Source organism: Anabas testudineus, chromosome 10, assembly GCF_900324465.2.
Source record: "Anabas testudineus chromosome 10, fAnaTes1.2, whole genome shotgun sequence".
Taxonomy (NCBI): Eukaryota; Metazoa; Chordata; class Actinopteri; order Anabantiformes; family Anabantidae; genus Anabas; species Anabas testudineus.
The window spans coordinates 5,212,717-5,235,112 of NC_046619.1; the positions used below are offsets into that span (position 1 = coordinate 5,212,717).

Sequence of the window (22,396 nt, forward strand, 5' to 3'; positions counted from 1 at the left end):
TCAGGCTATAAATGAGCTACATGATGGTTTTAAGACTTCAACGTCACCACCAATAAGCCTTTCTGATTTACTAAGCTGAAGTAAAAGAACTACTATCAAACACTATGAGGGTCAGTGTGATGACGCTACTGTTCCCAACAGCACTGTAGTCTCATGCTGACTGTTGTCTATTGACTGTTTCCTTTTTTAAGAGGCACATAGACAGGTTGGTATATCTAACAAAAAAAAAAAAAAAATCAAAAACCCCAGTAATATGAGGATGAGGGATCGATTTCCAGGTTCACTACTACAGCACTGTAGTGTTACCTGAACTACATACACAGCTAATTCAGCTTTGATGTGATGATGATCACAGTGCATGGTGGGTTTTGTTGTGTTTAGACCGTTTACAGTCTGTAATCATGAATAAGTAAGAAATGCTATTAAAAAATGAAAGTCTCCACTCTCAGTGGGAGACTCCAGACTGTCCCCAGACACCAGAGTTAGAATTATTTCATCAAATTCAAGTCCTACTGGCTTCATTTTTTCTTCTCCACCAGAATTGCTTTGTGCTAAGCTACAGTAATGTGTGTAAAGACAATTTCACTAACAACTTTTTACCATCTTTGGTTGAGAACATCAGCACTTCAACTGTCTGTTTTTCCTTTTTGTCTCTCTTGTCTTTCTATTATTCTTGTGTTTATCTAACAGACTCTTCTTTCCTTTCATGCTGCTCTTTCCCACAACCCCTCTCTCTGACCTCTTCCCTCCTCGTCTTGTATTTATCCCGCTGTCTTCGCTCTCACTCTCTCTTGCTTCTTATTTATGTGCCTCTTTCTCATCCTCTTCAGTGTCGCCTTCTGCTTGTGCTCCTCCTGCTCCATTCCTCACCTTTTCCCCCATCATCCCTCCATCTGTCTCGTAGATGAAGCGGGGGATGACACCGTGGGGAGCTGGCTTTGGAAGTGGGCGCAGGTCAGTCACTTTGACCCCTGACACTATGCCTTTGACCTTGGCACATGTCCACATAAAAAAAAAAAAAAAAGTTCCCTGACATGGCGGTTGAACTGGAAAGAACCAGTTTAACATTCAGAAATATACTTAGTAAGATAAGAAGATTGATGCCTGTGCATCATGTGTGGAGCTGGATTAACTTACTGTCACAGTGCTTACGGTTAATTTATACTTTCTGCAGATAGTATATTTTTTTATCAGATTGTTAAGATAGCATATTGGCATTATTTGCGTACATTTTCCTCACCAGATATAAAAAATATAAGAGTAAAATGTGAATACTCCTTGTATCTAGTTATTGTGACTATTTCTGGGTGGTGGTGTTTACTTTCTCTTACTTTCTTTAACTAGCTCTTCGTTGTTTGCCGTCTCCATAGCTGATGGTTTGTTAAAGCAGTGGTATCACAGACTTCAGTGGTTTCTGATGTATAAAGGAAAAAATGACAACAAAAATCATTCTCACGACTTTCACCAAAGGTTAAGACGATGATACAAGTTAAGCTTTATGTAATAATGACGAAAGGCCTTCAGCACGTCAACAAACTCTGGAATTTTTCCGTCTGTTTCTATAATATAAACCGTCTGTAAACAGAGTTGACAAGAAGCACTCCAGCTGCTTCCCTAATGGAGAGAGAGAGAGAGAGAGAGAGGGTCTGTTCACGCTGACAGCAAACATGGAAAACTCGGCCGTCCTGTAAACTTTGTAAAAACAAACAGCAGGAATGACAAAAATTCTCCCACTTACTAAAACACATTGTGTTTTACCATTGTGTTATAGTGTGGTGCCAAAACGATCCCAAATCAAGAGTTACTTACCAGCTTTTCCTGGAACTATGAATTATATCACATGGTCATAAGTGGATGGAGTTTGCTCAGTTGTCATGGAGATTTATGTGTTAATATACAAGCTCAGTGGTACTTCAGATTTTACTCATAGGCCTTTCAAGACTTCTCATCTTTGTTGGCTTATAGTTACACAAACCAAAAGCAGAAAAACAAATTGCTACCCACCTAAGCAGTGTCATCAACACTTTGCATTAACTCTGTTTGATCCACACAGTAACCGTAAAGTAAAATAAAAGACGTATTATTACGAGTACAAGCTTTTCCACATGCAGTATTCTCCAGGTTATGTGCACATCCAGCATGGGACTGCTTCAGATATCAACATTGTAATAAGACATATTCCTGTTTAAATACCGCACAAAACTAGCGCATTATTTGTCCCTTTAGTTTTCCTATAAGGTTGTATCTTTTTCCGCCAGTGTCACCTCTCAAAAGATTTTTCACAGCAGATTTTAAAACCTCTATTTCACCCTAAAGATATTTATTTCCCCACAAATGTTTGTGAATTTCTGTTACCATAGAATTAGTAAGGGAAAGACATCATTACATACATAATGGACAGCACTGTAATAATTAATATTTTAAATGTTATTACGTAAATCAGTTAAAAAAAAAAAAAAAAAAAGCCAGGGAGATGGAAGATTTGAGCCGGTCTCATTGTTTTGACCTGTTTGCACTCTGTGGTATTAAACGTGTGTTTCTTTGAAGTAACTCGTCATAGCTGTTTTGGAGGCGGTGCGGTTTCCTTCTTATTTATATCTGTTGTAAACGAAAGGTTTTTGAAGTTCAGCCTAAGAAAATGTTCCAGTCTCTCCAGTCCATAATCGTGTGATCATGACCACAACAAGCTTTGTGACAATGCACTGTAATGAACTGTACCAAATAAATGGTGGCTTAGCCACAATTATTCCAAGATATCAATTTACTGAAAGACAATAATGACTCAGCTTCCTGCTAAACTGCACAGGAAATATTGTGCATACAGCACACAGCTAATTAGATTTGAAACTCGAACAGGGAGTCGTGTTAAACTTTAATGGGGCCTCTGAAGGAGGGATCTAACTGGATAAGTATGGTGAGGTTGAACTCTCACATGGTGTCAAACCTCCTGGAAAAGGATCGTTTATAGTCCTGTGAAATAAAGTGAAGGTAGTGATTAAAACACTTTGATATTCCTCATAAAATATTAAATGTGTCTGATGGTAACGTCTGATGCTCTTGTCTCGTACAGTAATGATTCAGAAAACAGCCAGAATCCAGTGCTCCATGCTGCTGCACATCGAGTGATTTGTTTGTAAGGCTGTGTCATGTCTGTTGGAGGATTCTAGGTGTCCACTTGATGACTCCACAGAGGACAGGTTTAAATAGCAAACAGACATTTATCCCAACAATTGGAGATACATTACACATGGACAACTTTTAAGGAATGAAAAAATAGGTTGATGTTAATACATTTAGGACTTTATACAACGAGTTTTAGAATGATTTTGAAATAATAAAGTGGACGACCATGTAACTTGTTAATAACTGATCATATTTGAAGTGGTCAGCCTGACTAAACCCAACCCACTGGGCGGAAGTTTCAGTATTATTAATACCAATTTATCATTTTTTCATTTTAAGAACACACTATGTTGTAGGAAGCCGTTGTGCTCATCATGAGTTTCTCTCTGTCTCAGCAGTGACAGAGCTGCCATGGCGTCGGGACCTCCAGATGTGACGGCCAACCAGGAGCCTGCTGAGGTTCAGGAGGAGTGCTCAGGTACGGTACCATTTTGATCGCAGAGATCATTTTATTCATCATAATGTATTCAAAACCTTACACTTACACAACCTTGTAGAAAACCTTTTACATGGTTTTTACCTTTCTGCTTGAGTTTCATTGCATCTTTAGGGCGTAGATCACATTTACATTTACCAGCTTTTTGTCCATGTATTAATGAAGACAGTGAACTATGAATGCAGAGTTTTTACTGAATATTATTCATTTTTGTGAACCAGAAAATGCAATGATGAATGTTTTTTTAAGTGTTTGGTTGTTTACCCAGGACTACATTATTAATGCAATTGCAAACAGACATTGATCAAGTGTACTGTTTGCAAGTCTGTACTTTTTCTAAGGTGAGCTAATAATATTTGAGCAGATGTGAAGTTGGTTATATAGTTTAGTTTAAGCTTCACAGGCCCCATGACTAAAACAGCCATTACTGTAATACCACATGACACTAATACAATATGAATGGCTGCCTTTGGTAGGTCGACTAACAATCATGGTAATTTTATTATTTATTCATTTATTTCCTGTGTCACCTCTGGGCCCCCACATAACCAGGGACTCACTTAGTATGAACACCCACAAGCGTTAACTCTGAATGGTTTCACAGGAGCTGCTGTTTTCAACCTGGGTGAAAAAACAGATATCAGTTGTGGTACACGGAAGTGCGATGAGATTTCTTACACATGCAGCAGAGAAGACCAGCGCAGCTCAGCAGTCTAGATCGCCTCGCTGTGCTAGGAAGAGAAATTAAGAGAAAGAGAAAGAGAAAACTATCACTATCTCTATTGTCCATACACAGAGACGCAAACACACACCGCGTGCACGCCGTCTGTACAGATGGACAGCAGCAAATATGCTTCTGCTGATATGATGGAATAAGGAAGGAAGTATGTTGGGAATTCAGAGATATGTTTTTGGTGAAGCCACTATGGAAGGATTATTGTACACAACAATATAAGTAAACACAAAGATATATATTTTTTAATGTCAGAGCTTCATCATCAGCAACCATCACACATCATATAACCAGCAAACATCTTTTATTATTCATTATTATTATTCATGTGTTAAACAAGCAGGCTGTTAGTTCTGAGTTACGTTTTCAGTTTGAATCACTTCTATGCGTTTTCAGTGACAGAATTGAACCTCAGACATGATCCCACAGATCATAGAGTTTACCATTCATGTCCAACTCAGTCTGCTGCTGTTAACCCAGTGATGATGCCAGACAGACAGCTTATCTCTGACAGGCGCCTCCTAGAATGTGCTGTGTTTTAATTGGCTCAGCAGTGTGATTGGAGTCTTTAAATAGTAAATATGCAAGTTTGGGCTTCATTTTATTTATCTGTTTACTCATTAACTGTCAGTAAGAGGAAGCAGGGTCACAACTAACTTGGTGTGTTTTATCCCTATATGGTTGCATTTCTATTAGTTTGATGAGTGTGTTTTATGTGATTGGAGCAGCTTCCATCAGTTAATCCCCTAATTGACTATACCTTAAAATCACACCTGGGGGCTAGTTCTCCAGCACACCCCAGAAGTCAGCACTGTGTTTGCTATCAAAGCTGCTTCCGGGTACAGTTTTATAAAGATTTGACCTTGTTTCCTTGTCAAAGGTCACCATCTTTTCATTGTTTTCAGGTTGTGTTCAGGCTCTGCTTAAATTTACCTTAGACTGCCTTAGAATGCCAGTTATACCAGTGTGTGCGTGTAGTCATGGTTAATGTACTGTATATTGGGAAATTATTGTATGTTGGTCCTACAATCACCACTGACCTTCCATTGAATCAGTGGCCTTTTTTCAACTCTCTAAGAGTGCAGACCTTTAGCTTAATAGTGTATTGTGCCTAAAATAGCACAATAAATGGCACTGTCGACTGGTGTTTCCCCCGATTTTTCATCTTGGCAGTGCAGACAGGCCTCTGAAGTGTCATCAAAAAGCACGCTGGAAACTCCTCAAGTAACTAGAGCAGTTCACTTTAAGTTCCAGACAAAAGCGGGGAGCATTTGCGGCCAACATTTCCTTGCAAAACAGGATGAATAATAACATCATGTGTTGTTTGATGGCCACTCATTAAAATGATGTGGTTGTTGCGATATTTCGTATTCCGTGCAGAGAAGGCAGGTTGTCGCTGCAGTTCATTTTTCTGATGTTTTGTATCTATAAATAACACGTATAAAGCCTCAAAAGGAAAGAAAGCCAACTGCGTATATGTAAACACCTCACTCATTTCAGGATGTGTTACTAAGCAAGTGACCCAGGAGTGTGAAGCATCTTGGCTCGAGCACCACGTTTAGATTCTAGACATTTTTCCGCTCTAATTTAGCTTCAACCAGAAAGTGTATTTTTAGAGATAAGAAGGAATGCTCAAGGATTCCCCACTGGGAGAGGGACAAAAATGACACAGCTAGTATAAAAAGAATCTGTCTTCAGAGACACTTTTATGGCCCAGGGATGTAGATGCTCAGCATAATTAATTCACAGTTATCAACAGTTCAACCGTTTATTTTAGCTTCTACTTTTTCCTGTTTCCCTCTGTTGTGTCAAAATCGTCAGTCTCTGGGATTAAATGTATCAAATTGGGATAATATCAGGCGATCATTTCTCCCCTGATGATGCTCCGAAATTGTTTTAGTAACAGTGGGGATGTGTCAGTCAGATCATCCATGACAGTGAGATAACACATTAAACTCACTGATCTGTTCATCAAGGAACTGTCCTAAAATAAACAAAACTTTGTATGTTGAGTAGTAGTCTCATAAGACAAATAGAAGACAAAAAACATGCATGTTTCTTTATACTCACTGTTTGTCTTGAATGTAAAAAAGCTAAAGGTTGAGATGAGTCACAGTCCTGTGGGACAGGGAACGGACCACTGGGCATTTCAAGCTCTGGCTGAGTGCCTTGCTGACTGAAAGCAATGAAAGCAGTTTGTAGCTGTTTAATGAGTTATTAAAGAGATGTTGAGTTTTCCACTGTGGTGCTAATGGACGTGGACTCACTGGGGGGTAGGATTTACAAGTGTGTGTGTGTGTGTGTGTGTGTGTGTGTGTGTGTGTGTGTGTGTGTGTGTGTGTGTGTGTGTGTGTGTGTGTGTGTGTGTGTGTGTGTGTGTGCCTCCATGTTCGTGTACGCACTTCAGTCTGTGTGTGGTTTCTCCTGATGTGCCTCCTTGCACCTTTACAACTAATACAGGGATAATTGCTAGAGTTCATATAAGGGCAGTGTGTAAAGACGCCGCATGTGTAATTTCCTCACAATATATTTCTGTGCATCTAGTTGTAATGGCTGGGTGTAGTGCTGTGAGGAGAGTTAACATCTTTCTTTCACTGTCTTTGTCCCTTTTCTTTTTCTCTCTTTTCAGGAAAGAAAAAGTCCAAGTTCCAGACATTTAAGAAGTTCTTTGCCAGGAAGAAGAGAAAGGAGCCGTCAGCCGCCGGAGCAGACGCTGGGCTGAAAGCCAGCCAATCAAGTGACAATCTCAGCAAAACGTCAGAGAATAACACACTCACTCGATCGGAGAAGGACAAGGGCTCTGGGTAAGACCAGACTTATACACACAAATACACACAGCTAAAGTCTGGGAAAGTAAAATGACTCATTTTTTTCTAAACACATTAAATAGAGCAAACGAGAAGCTCGACGATGCACTGGATCCACGTGAACGTGACGTGAACAAACAACTCACAAAAACCCCATTCAGAATCCCATTGAGATTTTTACATCTCTAGTAAACAATGGAACACAGCACAGTTCAGTAGTGTACAGTACACCCCAGCATGTGGTGTAGCTATAATGTCTAAATGTCTTATGCAGACGGTGACGCTGTTGCAGACACATGCTGTCAGTGCCTTCAGACAGGTTTGCCTTCAGTTTCAGAATACAGCATTTATCAGTGTCACACACCAGTAGCTTTTGCAGACCGATCTAATTTGCAATGTCTGACCCTTTAAGATACCCAAGCTATACTATTCTTCCATGTTCCTGCTCCAGCTCCACACCTTGACAATGAATGAATGAATGAATGAATGAATGAACTTGTGGCTGTGCACAAGATGATCATGTATCTTTTCTCTTCAGTAATCTTTAATCAGAGAGTCGCTGGTGGTGATCAACAACATGCAAGTGGGGAAGTAAAGGAGCAGAGGCAAAAAGCTCCAGGGGCTGTTTTGAGTCACAGTTTCGACCAGGCCAGCTAACAAGTTAATGGTTAACTAACCAACTAGCCTCCTGAGTAGTCATTATATCGCCAAGCTTCCTGCCCCACCTGTTTCACATGGATAAGCAAATATCACAATTAAGATACCAATAACATATTGTTGCTATGACCAGCTCTTACTTCACATCATAGCTGCCACATTTCTGGTACACGCCACTTCTGAAAACCTTTGGACCTTTCCCCCCTGCTGCACAGCAGGGGGTCTCTACTTGTTATGTTGGTGTCCCTCTTTCAGATAAACATCTCCTCTTGTGTGAAAAGGATAAGGATAGTTTAGGAAAGGAAGATCGTGTTTTAACAAGCATCTCCTGTTCTGCCAGCCCACCTCAGTGGAGGCTCATTGCTTCCTGTTTTGCTAACAAGTAGTGAAATGTCTCTTCCTGTGAGCAGTCCTGATTTCCTTTGTTTTCCTAACTGTGCCACTTCCTGCCTTCTTGACTCTTGACTTCTCCTCAGCACCACAGGATAAACACTATCTGGTGGTTTTAATGTTGTGGTGGCACACACAGCAAGTTGTGTGCTGACACCTGTCGATCGTGGCCTCCACAACATCGCACGCCACCAGGTGTTGTGGCTGTTTGATTTATGAAATAAACTTCATCACAGCTGTCTTTATTGAAATTTCAAGCCCACATTCTTGTTACTAGATAGTATTTTTCTTAATGGTATTTATTTGAGTTAGTTTATTTTCTGTTAGAAGCTGTGAAACACACCCTTCTGCTTTGTTTATTTCTTCCTCCCTCTTCCTGTTTCCCAAAGGTCAAAGATAAGCCTGGGCAGCAAGGCCTTGTCACATGACTCCGTCTTTGTTTCGGACTCATCGGAGGCCAATGAGGCCCTGGGGGCGTCTCAGGACAGCATTCATGGGAAAGTGAAATCAATACAGGTACCGCTGCACAGATACACTTAAACATGCACATATTTTTTTTTTTTTAAAGTGCATTTGACCTTGTAGTTTGATAGTTTTCTTCAAGGATCCAGTTTTAAGCTTCTGGGGGAAAATTCAATCCCTGTGAGGTCTACGATGCCAACCTTTGACCCACATTTGACCCCTATAGAGACGGGGAAGAGAAAAGAGGATTTGACTGTGTAAAGAATAATAAACAAATAAAGACGCATACTGAAACTATTTTTAGCGTGTTTAAGGGTGAGAGCGTCTGACTGTGCTGCTCTCAACTGTCATAAACAGTATTTATCAATAAAGGAGTTGACACCAAGTATATTTACCTCAGGGATGTGGATGCAACAAGTAGCATGGAATCAGCTTAGACGCAACACTGTCGATCCATGCTTAAGGGTAATGCCTTGTGATGTGGTAAATGTGACAGCCGGAACAGCCAGAGCTGATGTGTGTCACAAGGACAGGTTAAAACTGACGCATAATGAAACGACTGGAAAACGATAAGAAAAGCAGACAGACAGAAGAAATGTCTGTCACAACAACCAGCTAAAACAGAAAGACGGGAGACGCAGGCGGACTGACCGACCTCCACTAAGCTACCTACGAGGCATTAAGACATTAACAGTGTTTCAGGGGGATTTGCTGAAAACTTTCTTCTGTAGCTGAACTGCGGAGAACATTTTTGGTTTGGGCTTGTTCACCGATGAGAAAAGAAAAGAAGCAGGGACAGTGTTTAATCATCATTTCAAAGATGGAACAATTTTCAAGCACAAGTTCATAACCTAGATACAAGTTAAGACGTTGAGAGTAAAGATTATTCAGTAAATTGAATTTACTGTATAAATTCAATTGAAATTTACTGTATAAATTCAATTTACAATAATAAGAATATTTTCTTTCTCTGAGCATTATATTATTATTATTATTATTATTATTATTATTATTATTATTATTATTATTATTATTATTATTATTATTATTATTATAACATAATTCCTACATTCACCCAATGATAGATCATTTTAATGTGCAGATATTGCAGAAATCCCTGTTCTGGAAGTAGGAGTCCAAATTCCTCTTATAATAATAAGAGGAAATATTTATATACTTTTTTTTAATAATTATTGTACAGAGTCAGATTTCAGAGCAGAAACAGGAAGTAATATCTCTTTCCAAAACTGATGGAAGAAGCAGAATCCAAGACGTTATTTTTTTTTTTGTCTTTTGTCACAAACCTACACATTTTAAATATTACTTACAGCACACATTCTCCAACAACAGAAACAAAAATGTAATATACTGTATGTTACACACAGTATGTTGACTTAAACAGGTTAAACTTTCAACTAGTAAAACCGATAACTGCGAGACAAGCACTTCCTGTGCCGTTATTTGAGTTGGAGCTCCTCTGTCTGACATTGTTGAAGAGTTACCGTAACAATACTTAAATGTTAATGTTGGTCAGTTCCTCCTGGATCAGTTCCTGGTGTGGGCCAGAGTTCAGCCTAACTAAAGAATAGGTGGTTTGTCCAGTGTTTATTTTGCACCTTGAGTCCTTGAGTGCTACAGGGTAACACAGTAAGCAGATAACATGTGCACACATACACACAAGGCCTAAAATAAACACTGTGTTGAGTGCCAGCTGACTGTCCTCACTATTTAATTTCTGTTAATCATATGCCACATTTGTGGGGATTTCTAGAAAGTAAAAAGGAAACACTGTAAAGACTTTAATGCATAGTCAAACACACCTTTGTTACTTTTTCACAAGGTTGTAGTTTATCAGATTTGGCTCCTGTGCAGCTCCACAAAACCTTGAAAACAGCTTCACTCTACTGTGACGTACTTGTATGAACAGAGATTATGACTCAGGTGTTTTTGGTCCCTACATGGGTGAAACACATCCATGTAAACACTGTTTGTGTTTGTTTTGCTGCAGCTCCAGCTGAAGCAGGCCATCAAACTGGGCTCTCCTCCATCCCTGATATGCATGAAGGGGAGACAAGATGCAGGAACCATGTCTGAGGACGATGGTCTGCCCTGTAGTCCACCTGAATACACCACACTTCACACAGTCATGGTAACACACACACATATACAGTGGTAAGTAAAAGTAGGTGAACATTTTGGAATTTCATGGTTTTCTTCCATTTTTCTGTCGTTCTGTTGCTGTTGTCTTGACTTAGATGAAGGTCAGATCACATTTTATGACAAATTAATGCAGAAAACCAAAGAATTCCAAAGGGTTCACATACTTTTTGTTACCACTGTCGTACTGATTGATTAGTGCTATTTGTTGCATTTGGTGTTACTAACATTTTTTTTGTCCACTATTTCCTCTCTCGCTGTATCTCATAGAATCAGGCTCAGGGGAACAGCTCCATCAGTCTGGAGGGAGTAGACCATGATGATGATCAGGTAAACACACTGTTAAAGGACTACTCCGCTGCACTAGACTCTTGTAAACTAGGAGTGTTTTGTTTCCTTCATGTACATTACACACAGTGTAACACAACAACCAACAGTTAATCCAGGTGTAGAACAATGAGCCCAAAGATGCTAAAATGTCTAATAAGCAGCAGAGTTTGGTGATATGTTTAGAAAAAAAATATTAATGCAACTTTAAAGTTTCAGTTCATTTACAACTTTTAGCCTCCAATACGTAAAGCACATAGCATCACTTGTCATTGTGGATGGGTTCTCTGTCAAATCTGTTCACATAGTTTCTAGTTAGGACACGTAAGGGATTGAAAGAGGTGAGCATCTCATGATCCAGTCCAGTCGCTGAAGCGCTGCTCTTGTAAATAAAAGCTCCTTTCATGCACTTTTTTTTTACCAGTCTCTCAGTGCCTATTCTTTCTTCCTGTCTTTGCCTCCCCCCCCCCCACCGTGTATCCTTCTAACCAACAGTATGAGCAGTTCAGCCCAGTGACTTTAAGTGTCCTATATGCTCCTTAACAGCTCTGTTGGCTTAAACAATTCCCTAAAGTAGTACAGGATGGACAGAAACAAAGTGCCAGTTTGTGATAAGAAAAACATCCAGAGACCCTCAACTAATCATTTAGCTTTAGTAGCTATAATGTGGGCAAAAGGCACAGTTAGCAAAATATGACAAATGAGCATTTAATGATAGTGCTGTTTTAGCAATTTCAGAAGGGTTTTGGCCCGTCATTTTCCCACTGAAAAGGACCACAAATGGCAAGCTAGGAAGACACGCACACGAAAACCTGAAAAAATATCCCTTTTAAAGTGCATTCCACACACAGGAATGTGGTCAAGGAGTCAGAAATCGCAGTCACAGTGGCCCTTTCTGGAGCCTTTCAAGACTTCATGGAGACACTGAATGAGATTTTGTTCTGAAATCAGAGTTGATTCCATCGCAGCACTTATTGAGCCAGACCAAAATGGCCGTATCAGTCAGAAATTGCCCTGCGCTCATGCTTCTGGGTCAGTCTGCCCTCTCTTTACTGTAAATGCTTTGTCATATGGCGAAATGTAGTTTATCACTCTACTGTTTAGTTCTTCTGCCCTGGGATTTAAAGGAAGTTATTAAAGACATGGAAAATTATATAAAATAATTTAAAAAGTAGTCAAAGGTATGCCATATTAAAGCTGCACCGATGGACAATGGAACATATGGCTGTAATAAACCCACCCAGACACTGGCACCAACACTTTTAATGTGTCTGTCACTGTTCTACAGCTTCGAAGTGGACGAGAGACAATGTTGAACTTGTTACTCAGAAGATGATGCATCACAAAGACGTTTTGTCTTGGAATCTTTCTGTTTGTCTTTCAGTCTTATTTGTTTTTACCCTGTTGGATCACAAACATTTTCTCAAATGAGATGCACTTTGTATTTACACATTAGAATTTAGCTTTAGCTCAAACAAATGCATATGGTGTCTGTGTCATAGTAAACAACTGTCATGTGCTTGATGCTTGAAAACAAACTTTGTGATGTGTGTGTAACAGCGGGTGTGGTCATAACGCAACTCTCAAGCAGCTCCTCCAACCTTAAATGGAAGTCTGCTGCTTAACCTCCCCATCCCCTGCACAGTGTGTCACTTTCTCTATTTCCTTGTGTCTGTTTTTCTGACCTTCCTCTTTTCTCCAGCCACAGTACTGTACATGTTATTCCACTGACTGTGTGTGTGTGTGTGTGTGTGTGTGTGTGTGTGTGTGTGTGTGTGTGTGTGTGTGTGTGTGTGTGTGTGTGTGTGTATTCAGACTACATTCCAATGGTTTCTCTGGCAGTCAGCATGTCTGCTTGTAGTTATAGCATTCAGAGTCTGCCATCGGCTTGCCTCTGACACTCTTTTTTTGTTTTTATTTGGTGAGGTTTAGAAATATACATCTCTGAGACTTTTGTCACACATCCAGTTGAGTGCGGCCAACTTGAGCAAAGAACGGTGGCTGAAAGTTGCATTTGAAAATCCAAAACAATGGATACTCCAATAACAAAGCCTCGGTTACTCAGAATAATTCAGGCATCACTGTGGACAGTTTTTTGATATATAACTAATAATAACTAGTTTCCTGAAGCTGTCAGTTGTTGGATAGATTCATATGCGAGGAGAGGCTGGAATAACGTGAATTTGTCTGAGCAGCGAGGGAAACATCTGCAGTGACAACAATGTAAGTGTTGGTCTTGCAGATAAGGATGACTAATATTTATACAGCTGGATTCACTTTCTCTTGCTCTCTCTCTCTCTCTTTGCTGGTGTTGCTCTATTTCCTTTATTTTATCCTTATCTGCCGCCTTCATCATTTAAGTGAAAACGCTCCTTTTATCATAATAAACACACCGGGTTCTTTCCAGCCTCGGCGTTGGGTCGTTTCGTTTCTCAAATCTGGCAACAAAGTGGAGAGAAAAGATTAAAAGCTGCGATGTGCCTCAGTCTGTCTGGAGTTGATCCTCTGGGAAACGATGGGGGACAAACTTTGAGGATATAGTGACGTGTGTTTGTGTATACAAATTCCCCTGGCCATGAGTGGACAAATCCCACATTCTGTCGATAGAGCTCCTCTAGAGGTGTCTCCAGATGATAATAAATATTTAAGTGTTGGTTTTTTTTGGAGTCCAGCTGCAGCAGGGAATTCATTTACCTGCAATAACAAATGCCTAAGGAGTTTCTAGTTAACAAGCTATCTGAATCTTTCAGTAAAACCTTATGTCTGTTTGTTTCTTCCCAGCTGTCCTGTGCTACTTCCAGTAGAGCAGTGAGCCCCCTGGTGGTTCCTGGGGACTTTAGTCAGCCGGCCAGTCCCTACGGCTGTCTGGATAACTCTGCTGCCAAACATAAGATGGGCCTCAGACACAAAGCCTGCAACAAGAGGAAACCTGCCAGTGTAAGACACGTACAATATGTTAACACAAGTACATACACTGATACACACACAACCAGGCACATCATCAGATGGTTGCTGATTTTGCGACTTTGCTTCTTCTGGTTAGAAGACTCTCTAGCTTGATCTCAGCGTCACTCTGGACGTCTGAGTGGTACTGATGGTGCTGATGTCATTGCTAATGTCATTGCGTCTATTCAGAGGCTGGAGCTGAAAGCAGAGACAGACTCTGTGGACGAGGTGCTGAATAACTCCATAACCGAAGCTTTAGCAGCTCATGAACAGCAGAAGGCAGAAGGTCAGATAGTTTTCTTCTATTTCAAAATACATGCATGGACGTCTCTGACTGTCAATTTTAAAATGAAATCTCTAATTCATGTTTCATATTCCACTGTTGTATTTATGTACGTTTGTGACACATTCACACAAGATTAAAGTTCTATTATTCACTTTTAAAATCAAGATTTGAAAATCAAGTTACTGAAAATAACTAAAACAAGGAATAAAAACTTTGCATCCAGAACTACTTCCTCATTTTAAAAAGAGTCCTGGGAGAATCCTACCCTAAAAAACCCAAAACTCAAATGCAAGTCTGCAGATTAATGAAGTTTAGGTTGATCGTTCATTAGCGTAACAATGGTAACATTGTAAGAGTGCACTATGATGTTATAATGTTTTTATTAATTACAAACTGTTTCTTTATTTTCTTATTAATCCTAAATTACGCATTTTAAGACTACTGTGTGATTATTTTTCCATATTCCATGCGTACACAAACTGATAATGAAATTTTAATTTAATGAGAACATTTCATTTCTACATTGCCAGCTGCAGACCTCCATGTACTTGCTGTCACTGTATGAGATCATTGACCTTTGTTTCTGTCTGTGATGCAGGTGTAAGTTTTGATGAGCTGAAATTGAAAGTGGAGCGGGAAGAAGACAATGAAGAAGAAGAGGACGAAGAGATGGAGAGAGAGAAACCGCAGAGTTCCTCACAGTCCCTGTTGAGAGATCAGGAGGAGGGGGAGGAGGAGAGGGAGGAAGGAGAGGAAGAGTCGGAGGCAGGACAGGATGTTTCTCACGGCCCAGACACTTCTCCTCCTCCTCCTCAGCCAAGTCTCTCAGAGGAGGACGTTTCAGACGCCCAGCCCCTGCCCTGCTCCACTCCCAGCTCCACAGCTTCCCCTGTGGACAGTCCCAGGTGATTAGAAGTGTTTTCCTCCCTGTTTTATCTTCCTTGCAGTCTCACTTGTTTTTGTTTTCTCTTCCTGTTAATCTGACCTATTAGTTTCTGCTTCCAGAGCCACACCAGAGCCCCCTGCTGGTCCAAGAGAGTATGTGTTGGACCCTGCTGGCCTTGCCTATGGAGCTGAGGAGAACAGAGATGAAAGTGCATTAGCACTGATAGGAGAGAAAGACAGAGTCCAGGAAGATGAAGATGAAGAGGAGGAGGAGGAGGAGGAGGAAGGGGAGAAGGAGGAGGAGAGTTCCTTCTTACAGGAGGTGCTGAGCTCCTTGAAGACTCCTCTTGCGTCTTGCTCGCTGGGTGTGGAGACTGAGGATGTCGTCCTGAAGACGGAAGAGGAGGTAAAAGAAAAGGAGGTCGAAGAGTTTGACATAGAAGAGGGAGAGGAGATGACAGAAGAGGAGCCAGAGGTGAATGAGGTTGTCACTTATCAGGCTGCTACCTTGGGCTCCTTATTGTTGGCCCACACCACAGAGGAAGAGGAGGACACTGCCACTGTTTCCTGTCAAGAAGAGGTAGTTCCTGAAGAGGATTTGAAAGAAGAAGAAACAGAAGAAGAAGTAGCAGTGGAACAAATCAGTCAACATGGTGTATGTATTTTTATTGATGATGTTATAACATCATGAATTACAGAGCACAGTAGGCCTTATGCAGGAACCTTGACTTACCCTAAATGTAAGGCTTGTTATTTTTTTATTAGTGTTCCATGTGGGATTCACAAATCTATTAGTGTATTTACAGTATAAAGCTCCATGAGCCACAAAATTCCCGTTTTCATTCACAAAAAAAGGCCCCTAGGAAAAAAAAGTCACGACAGAGTTTCAAGTTGTGCTGTTCAGCAAGTTCATTCAAATCTAGCAGCATGATTAGTGTCAAATGACTACAGGTGTCAAAACTTTCTTAGCAAAGGGGTACAGTGACATTAATAATAAAGAGGCCACGGTTTGATATGATATTGAAAAGTGAAAGTTCAGAGTTCACAGATAAATCACAGAACACTTGCCAGGTACATACTACTGAACAGCACAAGTTGTCATGGTGCCAAACACGAATCTAATAAATCAATCATGTACATTACAATGAAATGGTGAAGAGAATATTCATTATATATGTGTGTGGCCCCTGTGAATAAACATCCTATTAGCTCTGTTTTTGTGTTATTAAACCAAAACAATAAGCTAAAAGAGACTAAGTGGCAAATGTGTCCTTTGAAGCAGCTGCTTTTATTTGTCCTCCTCCAAATTAAACGACCAAAAAACAGGAGGCACCAAAAAATGAAAAGAAATCCTGAAACTCTTTTAAAGGGTTTTTGCACTTGGGAGAGTTGCTGCATTAATAAAAGTAAATCCCATAAAGTGAACTGTGACTGGTGTCCTTGTAATTATGTCAACTTGTTGTGCCCTCTCCTTTATTAGTGGTTCAATGCCACCTGTTCGAATATCACCTCATTCATCTGCATGTTGTGTGTGCTTGTGTTCAAATTTGTGCTTCATTTGGATAACAAGGTTAGTGAATGTCTAGCTTTGTAATCACAAGTTAATATAAAAGCATTAATATTAGTTGAGGTCTAGAAACCAAAACAATGAGCTGAAAGATGCCAAAATGCAATTTCTGACTCTCTATGGATCTCTGCTTTTCTCAATTTTCTCTCTATTTGTCCTCCAGCAAGCAGAGAAAGAGGCAGATGAACTCAAACCTGAGGATGAAAATGATGCAGTTACTACACAAACAGACATCCAGGTAGAGGAAGAAGCAGAAGAAGAGGAGGAATACCAGAGTGAGGGTGAGGAGGAGGCGATTGAGCTGGAGAAGGAGCCAGATGTGGAAGAGGAAGGGTGGGAGAAAACAGAGGAGGCTGATGAGGAGGTGGAGAAGAAAGAAGGGAAGGAGAGAGTAGAGGAGGCGGAGGAAGCGGTAGAAGACGAGGATGATGCCGAAGAGATGACGGAGAGGTTTCCCGATGCCGCAGATGATGAAGAGCAGATTGCTGTGCCACTGCAGGAGGCAGATGAAGGTGCTGCTGTGGTTGAACATGACACCACAAAACTCACAGACGGTGACGAAGTTCCTACAGAAGTGGATGATGAGGGATTCACCGCCGTGCACGAGTGCCACGCAAATTACAAGCAGGACCCAGGAGATGAGAGGGAGGGCGAGGAAGAGAGAGTGGAGAATGCCGTAGAGATCGAATCCACCAAAGAAAAAGCAGAACCAGAGAAAGATGTGGAGGCAAAGCAGCAAGTTGCAGATGAAACTGAAAAAGATCTGGAACAGGACAGCCCGTCGGAAGTGTCCCCTCTAGATTTGAAAGAAGTGGAAAATGATCAAAGAGAGGCCGCCGAACAAGTTATTGTTTCTTCCAAGCCATCTTCTTTGTCTATTCCAAAGTCCACCTTCGAGACTCAGTCACAAGAAAGCGAGTGCATCAGTCCCAGTAAGACCAGCACTACCACCATCCACATCAATCTAGTCTCTCCCAGCTCAGAGAAGGTTACATCCTTCTTCCAACAGTCACCAACTGCTGCACTGCCCGAAGAAAGTAAGTCAGCTTCTCATGCAGCAGAGCAGGCTACAGTATGTGCAGAAGAAGAAGAAGCTGTGGACACAGAGGAGGAAACAAAAGAAGAGAAACAGTCAGACCTGGAGGAAGAAGCTACGCCTACGGACTCTGTGGAGGCAACCATCAACCAACCATGCAGCAGTTCGGATCAGGGTAAAGTCCGTTTCACCATCACCCCCGCCTGGCAGAGAAAACAAAGTTTGACTTCTCCTTCCTCCCCGCCTGCCTGCCTATCTTCCTCGCCATCCACCACTGCAGGACCTGGAGCTGAAGAGGCGGAGGCTGCTCCAGCTGCTAACACGGAGCCAGCAAGTTCAGCTAAAGTTGAGCTGGTGCTGAGCCCTGGTAGAGTGAGGAGTGCAGGGAGCATCACGGCCAAACCACAGAACAGCGCAGCACCGCCTCCCTGCTCTGGTAAACCTGAAGCTGCTGCAGGCGCCAAAGGTAACAGCATGAAACATAATCATTTGTACAACATAAGCAATGAAAGGAGCCTGATCAAAGTCACATGAGCTGAAGTATTGAATTTAAAACGAAAGTTAAAGCACAGACAAACTTTCCCACCTCCCACCTACAGGGAGCTCTGTCATAGTGGAGGGAAACCCGGACAATCCATTTGGAGTTCGTCTGAGGAAGACATCAGCTCTGCAGCGCTTCAGCTCTGAGGAGGAAAACACAGAGGTGGGTGATGGCTGTTTGATGGCTGTTCTTCATCTACTTTTAAGGAATACAGTTAAGTGCAGCTTACTAAGCACTCATATTAAAGCCATGATTAAATAGTTACAGTTGTTCCCATCAGTCTACTCTCAACCACCCATAAAAATATATTAATAATACAAAAGTAATTAGACTTTTTTTGAAGCGCCTTTGGCCGCAGTTACAGCTTCAAGTCTTCGTGGGTGAGTCCCTACAAGCTAGGGTCTGTATACTGAAGCCTCTCTATTAATAACCAATGTAGAAAAAAATCCTCCAGCAACAGACAGGACCAAGACATGTGGCTGTGGACTAGTCATCTTAAACAATTCTCATCTGCTCCAGGAAATAGATCTGCTGCCTGTCAGATGATGCCTATGAATTCCTCTGAACTTTAGTAGCCTGCGTCTGATGCATATTGATTACCATAAATGACACGAACACTGACTGATCTTCCTTCCTCTTGCCATTCCAGCTTAATGTAGTTTAAGAAAGAGGATGTGACTGACTGGATCAAATAGTTACTACATCCATCTACATGAATGAGAAATATTCAGAGGTCAAACTGTTTACAAGAAGCTTTAACTAACTCTAGCCTTTACAGTTTTACTTTTAATTGTTTATTTAATATCAGATTTTCTCTTTTTCAGTCTCCCACTGAGGCACCAATTCAGCCAACCAGCTGTAAAGTCGAATCGCCGCAGCCAATCAGTGTTAAGCCCCCCATAAGTCAGCCAGGCAGCAACAAGCCTGCACTCCCTAAGAAACCAGATGTACATGGAGACGTTGGAAAGACCAAGCGCATCTCAGGTGCGTACACACATAAATACACATCTATTTGTCACTTGCTGTCCTTGTACTAGGTGCACGAGGCTTACGGCCTTCTTGTACGTACAGTAAGGTGCTCACCTGTAACAGTGTATCTGCGGTGTTATTGATTCAGAACCAGCTCCAGGCCACGTTGTGTCTGGTGCATCGGATTCTCCCAGCTGGATTTCTGTGGCCAAACAGAAACAGAAGATCTATAAAGAAAACTCACTAGACGAGATTACGGTCAAGAAGGTAATTGGCCACAATCTGTGTGTCTTTCATGTAGAACTGTGAGGTGACATACACTAAAGGATTAGGTGTTAGAATATGTTGCGTAAAAAAGTCTTTTGTGTCTTTTTCTTCTCTGACATCAGGAGGAACCGGAGAGGAAGAATTCACTTCCAACGTATGTCACCTCAGCTGCGAACAGGGAGCAGAGCAACAAAACAGCTGAACCTGCCAGCAAAGGTCAGAACACAAACACACAGGTCATTTGAAGTTAAACTGAAGAAGAAACTGTAGTTCACTGACGTTACACATAAGTATAGTGTGTACAGTAATAACACTGTAGGTATGAACCAAGCAGCAGTTCATGTCCTGTGTGTGTATTGACTGATTGTGTTGAGTGAAACACAGAATAAAAACAATGATGCTGGCAAAAGTGTTTAATTTAACATTACTAAATAACTGACTTTGCTCCCACTCAACTCATTCAAGAAGCTTTTATGAAAACAACACACAAAACTCCACCCTGCTGTTAATCCTGCTGCCTTTGGTACAATCGTTTTGACTGATGTAGTGCTGCCCTCATCTGGACAACATCTGCTACTGTCAGCTCTCGCAGAAGAAATTTCCGTCTAGTGGTTAAAGCAGTTTGGATTGATTGCTCATGTCTACAAGAAATATAGTTATGTTTACTGGACAAAATTACAAATGAGTGTCTAAGAATATAGAAATAGTAATGTAACACACACACACACACACACACACACACACAGCTTGTTTTTTCATGCTCGTGCAGTTTTTTCAATGCTTCTGTAATTTTGTCTGTTTGACATCTTCATGATTTGTTTTTTTTCTTCTTGCTTCAGTGAGTCTGTTGGAGACCAGTAAACCTTCAGCATCTGTAGATAAGGAGGCTAGGAGACCTCTTTCACCTCCAACTCCAGTGCCACTTCAACCGTCAAAGTCCCCGTCTCTGCCCTGCCCCGTCCCTCCAAAACCCCATGTTCTGCCTTCCACCGCAAAACCTCCACCCCAGCCCAACTCAGCCCTAAGATCCCTCTCCCCACCTACTCCAGTTCCAGTTTCCCAAAAATCTCCTTCTTGCACAAGCCCACCCTCTGTCACCAAAGCTGCCCCTTCCCTACCTTTATCAAAAACAACACAGCCCCAGAGTACAACAGTCACCTCCCCTCCTTTTTCATCGAGGACCACCCTGGAAAGTACTGGTTCAAGAGCTCCAGGGATTTCTGGGCAGGTCCCGTCTTCCCAGAGAGGCCTGCCTGCCCCAGCTTTGCCACAGGACGAGCCTCCCTGGATGGCACTGGCCAAGAAGAAGGCGAAAGCCTGGAGCGAGATGCCCCAGATCGTCCAGTGACGAGCCCCTGTGTGAATAAGGTCACGTGAATGGGCAGAATCTGGCTCAAAGAAAGACCCAAGCGGGTCAGATCTGAAAGTGGGCTGAGGGTCTGCATGGACGAGTATGCATTTGCACAGTTTGAGTTGTTTTCTGTTGTTTTAACGTTGTTTTCTTAGTATCCTGGCTTCAGGCTTCAGATTGGTACAAACTCTCCAATCGCGCAGCTAAAGACAGGCTCTGTTTAACCCTTTCTTCTTTATTTTTTATGTTGTACAGTCGAGGTTTCTAAATGACAGGCCAGGACCCCAAAAGTTAGTGCGTCTAGTGCTACTTGAAGTGGATCCATATTTGTTTCAACAAATCTGTCTGTCAGTCTGTCAGAAGGTGCCTACACATGTAGCCTCAGTAAATATTCATTTTTATCTAAGGTAACAGCACCTGAGATGTTTCAGGTGAAAGAGGAAAGCATCGTTTTTTTTTTTTTTTTATAAAGAGGATCCTTTATTCAGAGAATAAAGAGAAAATACATCTTGGGGTTGGTGATTCATTTATTCTAAGAATGAGTGTTTCTGTCAGTTAGTGTTTCTATGTGTGTGTGTGTGTGTTTATTTTAATGTTCACATTTGGAGGAATGTGGAGAATCTTCATGGCCAGAGAGTAAAAACGGGAAAACATCCAACTAAAGCTGGGGAACAATGTGCTGCACTAACCGCTGCTGGTCATGAGCTTTGGTGAAAAATGTGCTGATCCACTTTTCCACTAACTGTTGTCTGTGTATCACGTTCTTCAGACAAATATGTATCTTGCAACATGATCCACAGACACTAAACTAATGATGTTGTGTTGTTGTGAGTTTGTCCAGCATTTAACATGTCAATGTAAATTATTTTCTGACTTTCTCTTTAAATAATTCAGATGATCTAACAGCATACAGCAGAAATCTAATATGTCCAAAATGTCAGAGGTTAAGAAAAGCTATTACATCATTGACCTTTGTGTCTTTTTAATATTTTTTACTGCATCATCAGTGTGTTGCGTGTTGTGAAACCTTTTCCTGTCACAACTGAGCTTGTAAATAAGCAAATCAGTACCTATACATAGTTAGCCACTTGGAGATTGGTTTGGTGCAGGGTGCAAAGCGTCAGTAAAGCAAAGCGAGTGTCACAGCTGAAGTTTTAAGTCTTATCTATCTCACAGTAACTATGTATGTTTTATGAATTTAGTTTTATTTTGAAATGCCTTTTTGAGAATTGGTGGTGTACATAAAATGTGCAGTAAAGAACAAATGAAATCACTTTCTGTGTTTTTATTATCTCATCTGTGCATTTGTCCACGCTGAGCTATCAAGTCCACTCCATCTGACTATTGGAATTTAAAGTCTCTTTAATGTACAATAAATCATGATCACATATGACAA

The 22,396-nt window shown here is 41.1% G+C and overlaps 1 protein-coding gene across 5 annotated transcripts in view; it reads left to right on the plus strand.

Annotated features, from left to right (window-relative positions):
- Positions 1 to 22,274, plus strand: part of zgc:66433 (DUF4592 domain-containing protein) — a 36,145-nt gene extending 13,871 nt beyond the window's left edge. For 3 of the 5 annotated variants that reach the window (XM_026357742.1, XM_026357744.1, XM_026357746.1), the window contains exons 2-16: positions 3,519 to 3,601; positions 6,982 to 7,156; positions 8,596 to 8,722; positions 10,677 to 10,817; positions 11,096 to 11,155; positions 13,934 to 14,089; positions 14,288 to 14,384; positions 14,983 to 15,289; positions 15,390 to 15,924; positions 17,000 to 18,338; positions 18,472 to 18,575; positions 19,238 to 19,397; positions 19,531 to 19,649; positions 19,772 to 19,865; positions 20,489 to 22,274. In XM_026357742.1, the coding sequence (XP_026213527.1) occupies positions 3,519 to 3,601; positions 6,982 to 7,156; positions 8,596 to 8,722; positions 10,677 to 10,817; positions 11,096 to 11,155; positions 13,934 to 14,089; positions 14,288 to 14,384; positions 14,983 to 15,289; positions 15,390 to 15,924; positions 17,000 to 18,338; positions 18,472 to 18,575; positions 19,238 to 19,397; positions 19,531 to 19,649; positions 19,772 to 19,865; positions 20,489 to 20,997 (4,006 nt within the window). In that variant the 3' untranslated portion in view covers positions 20,998 to 22,274. The remainder of the gene's footprint in view (positions 1 to 3,518; positions 3,602 to 6,981; positions 7,157 to 8,595; positions 8,723 to 10,676; positions 10,818 to 11,095; positions 11,156 to 13,933; positions 14,090 to 14,287; positions 14,385 to 14,982; positions 15,290 to 15,389; positions 15,925 to 16,999; positions 18,339 to 18,471; positions 18,576 to 19,237; positions 19,398 to 19,530; positions 19,650 to 19,771; positions 19,866 to 20,488) is intronic. The other 2 variants (XM_026357743.1, XM_026357745.1) reach the window with 1 other exon arrangement.
- Positions 22,275 to 22,396: the final 122 nt, after the last annotated feature.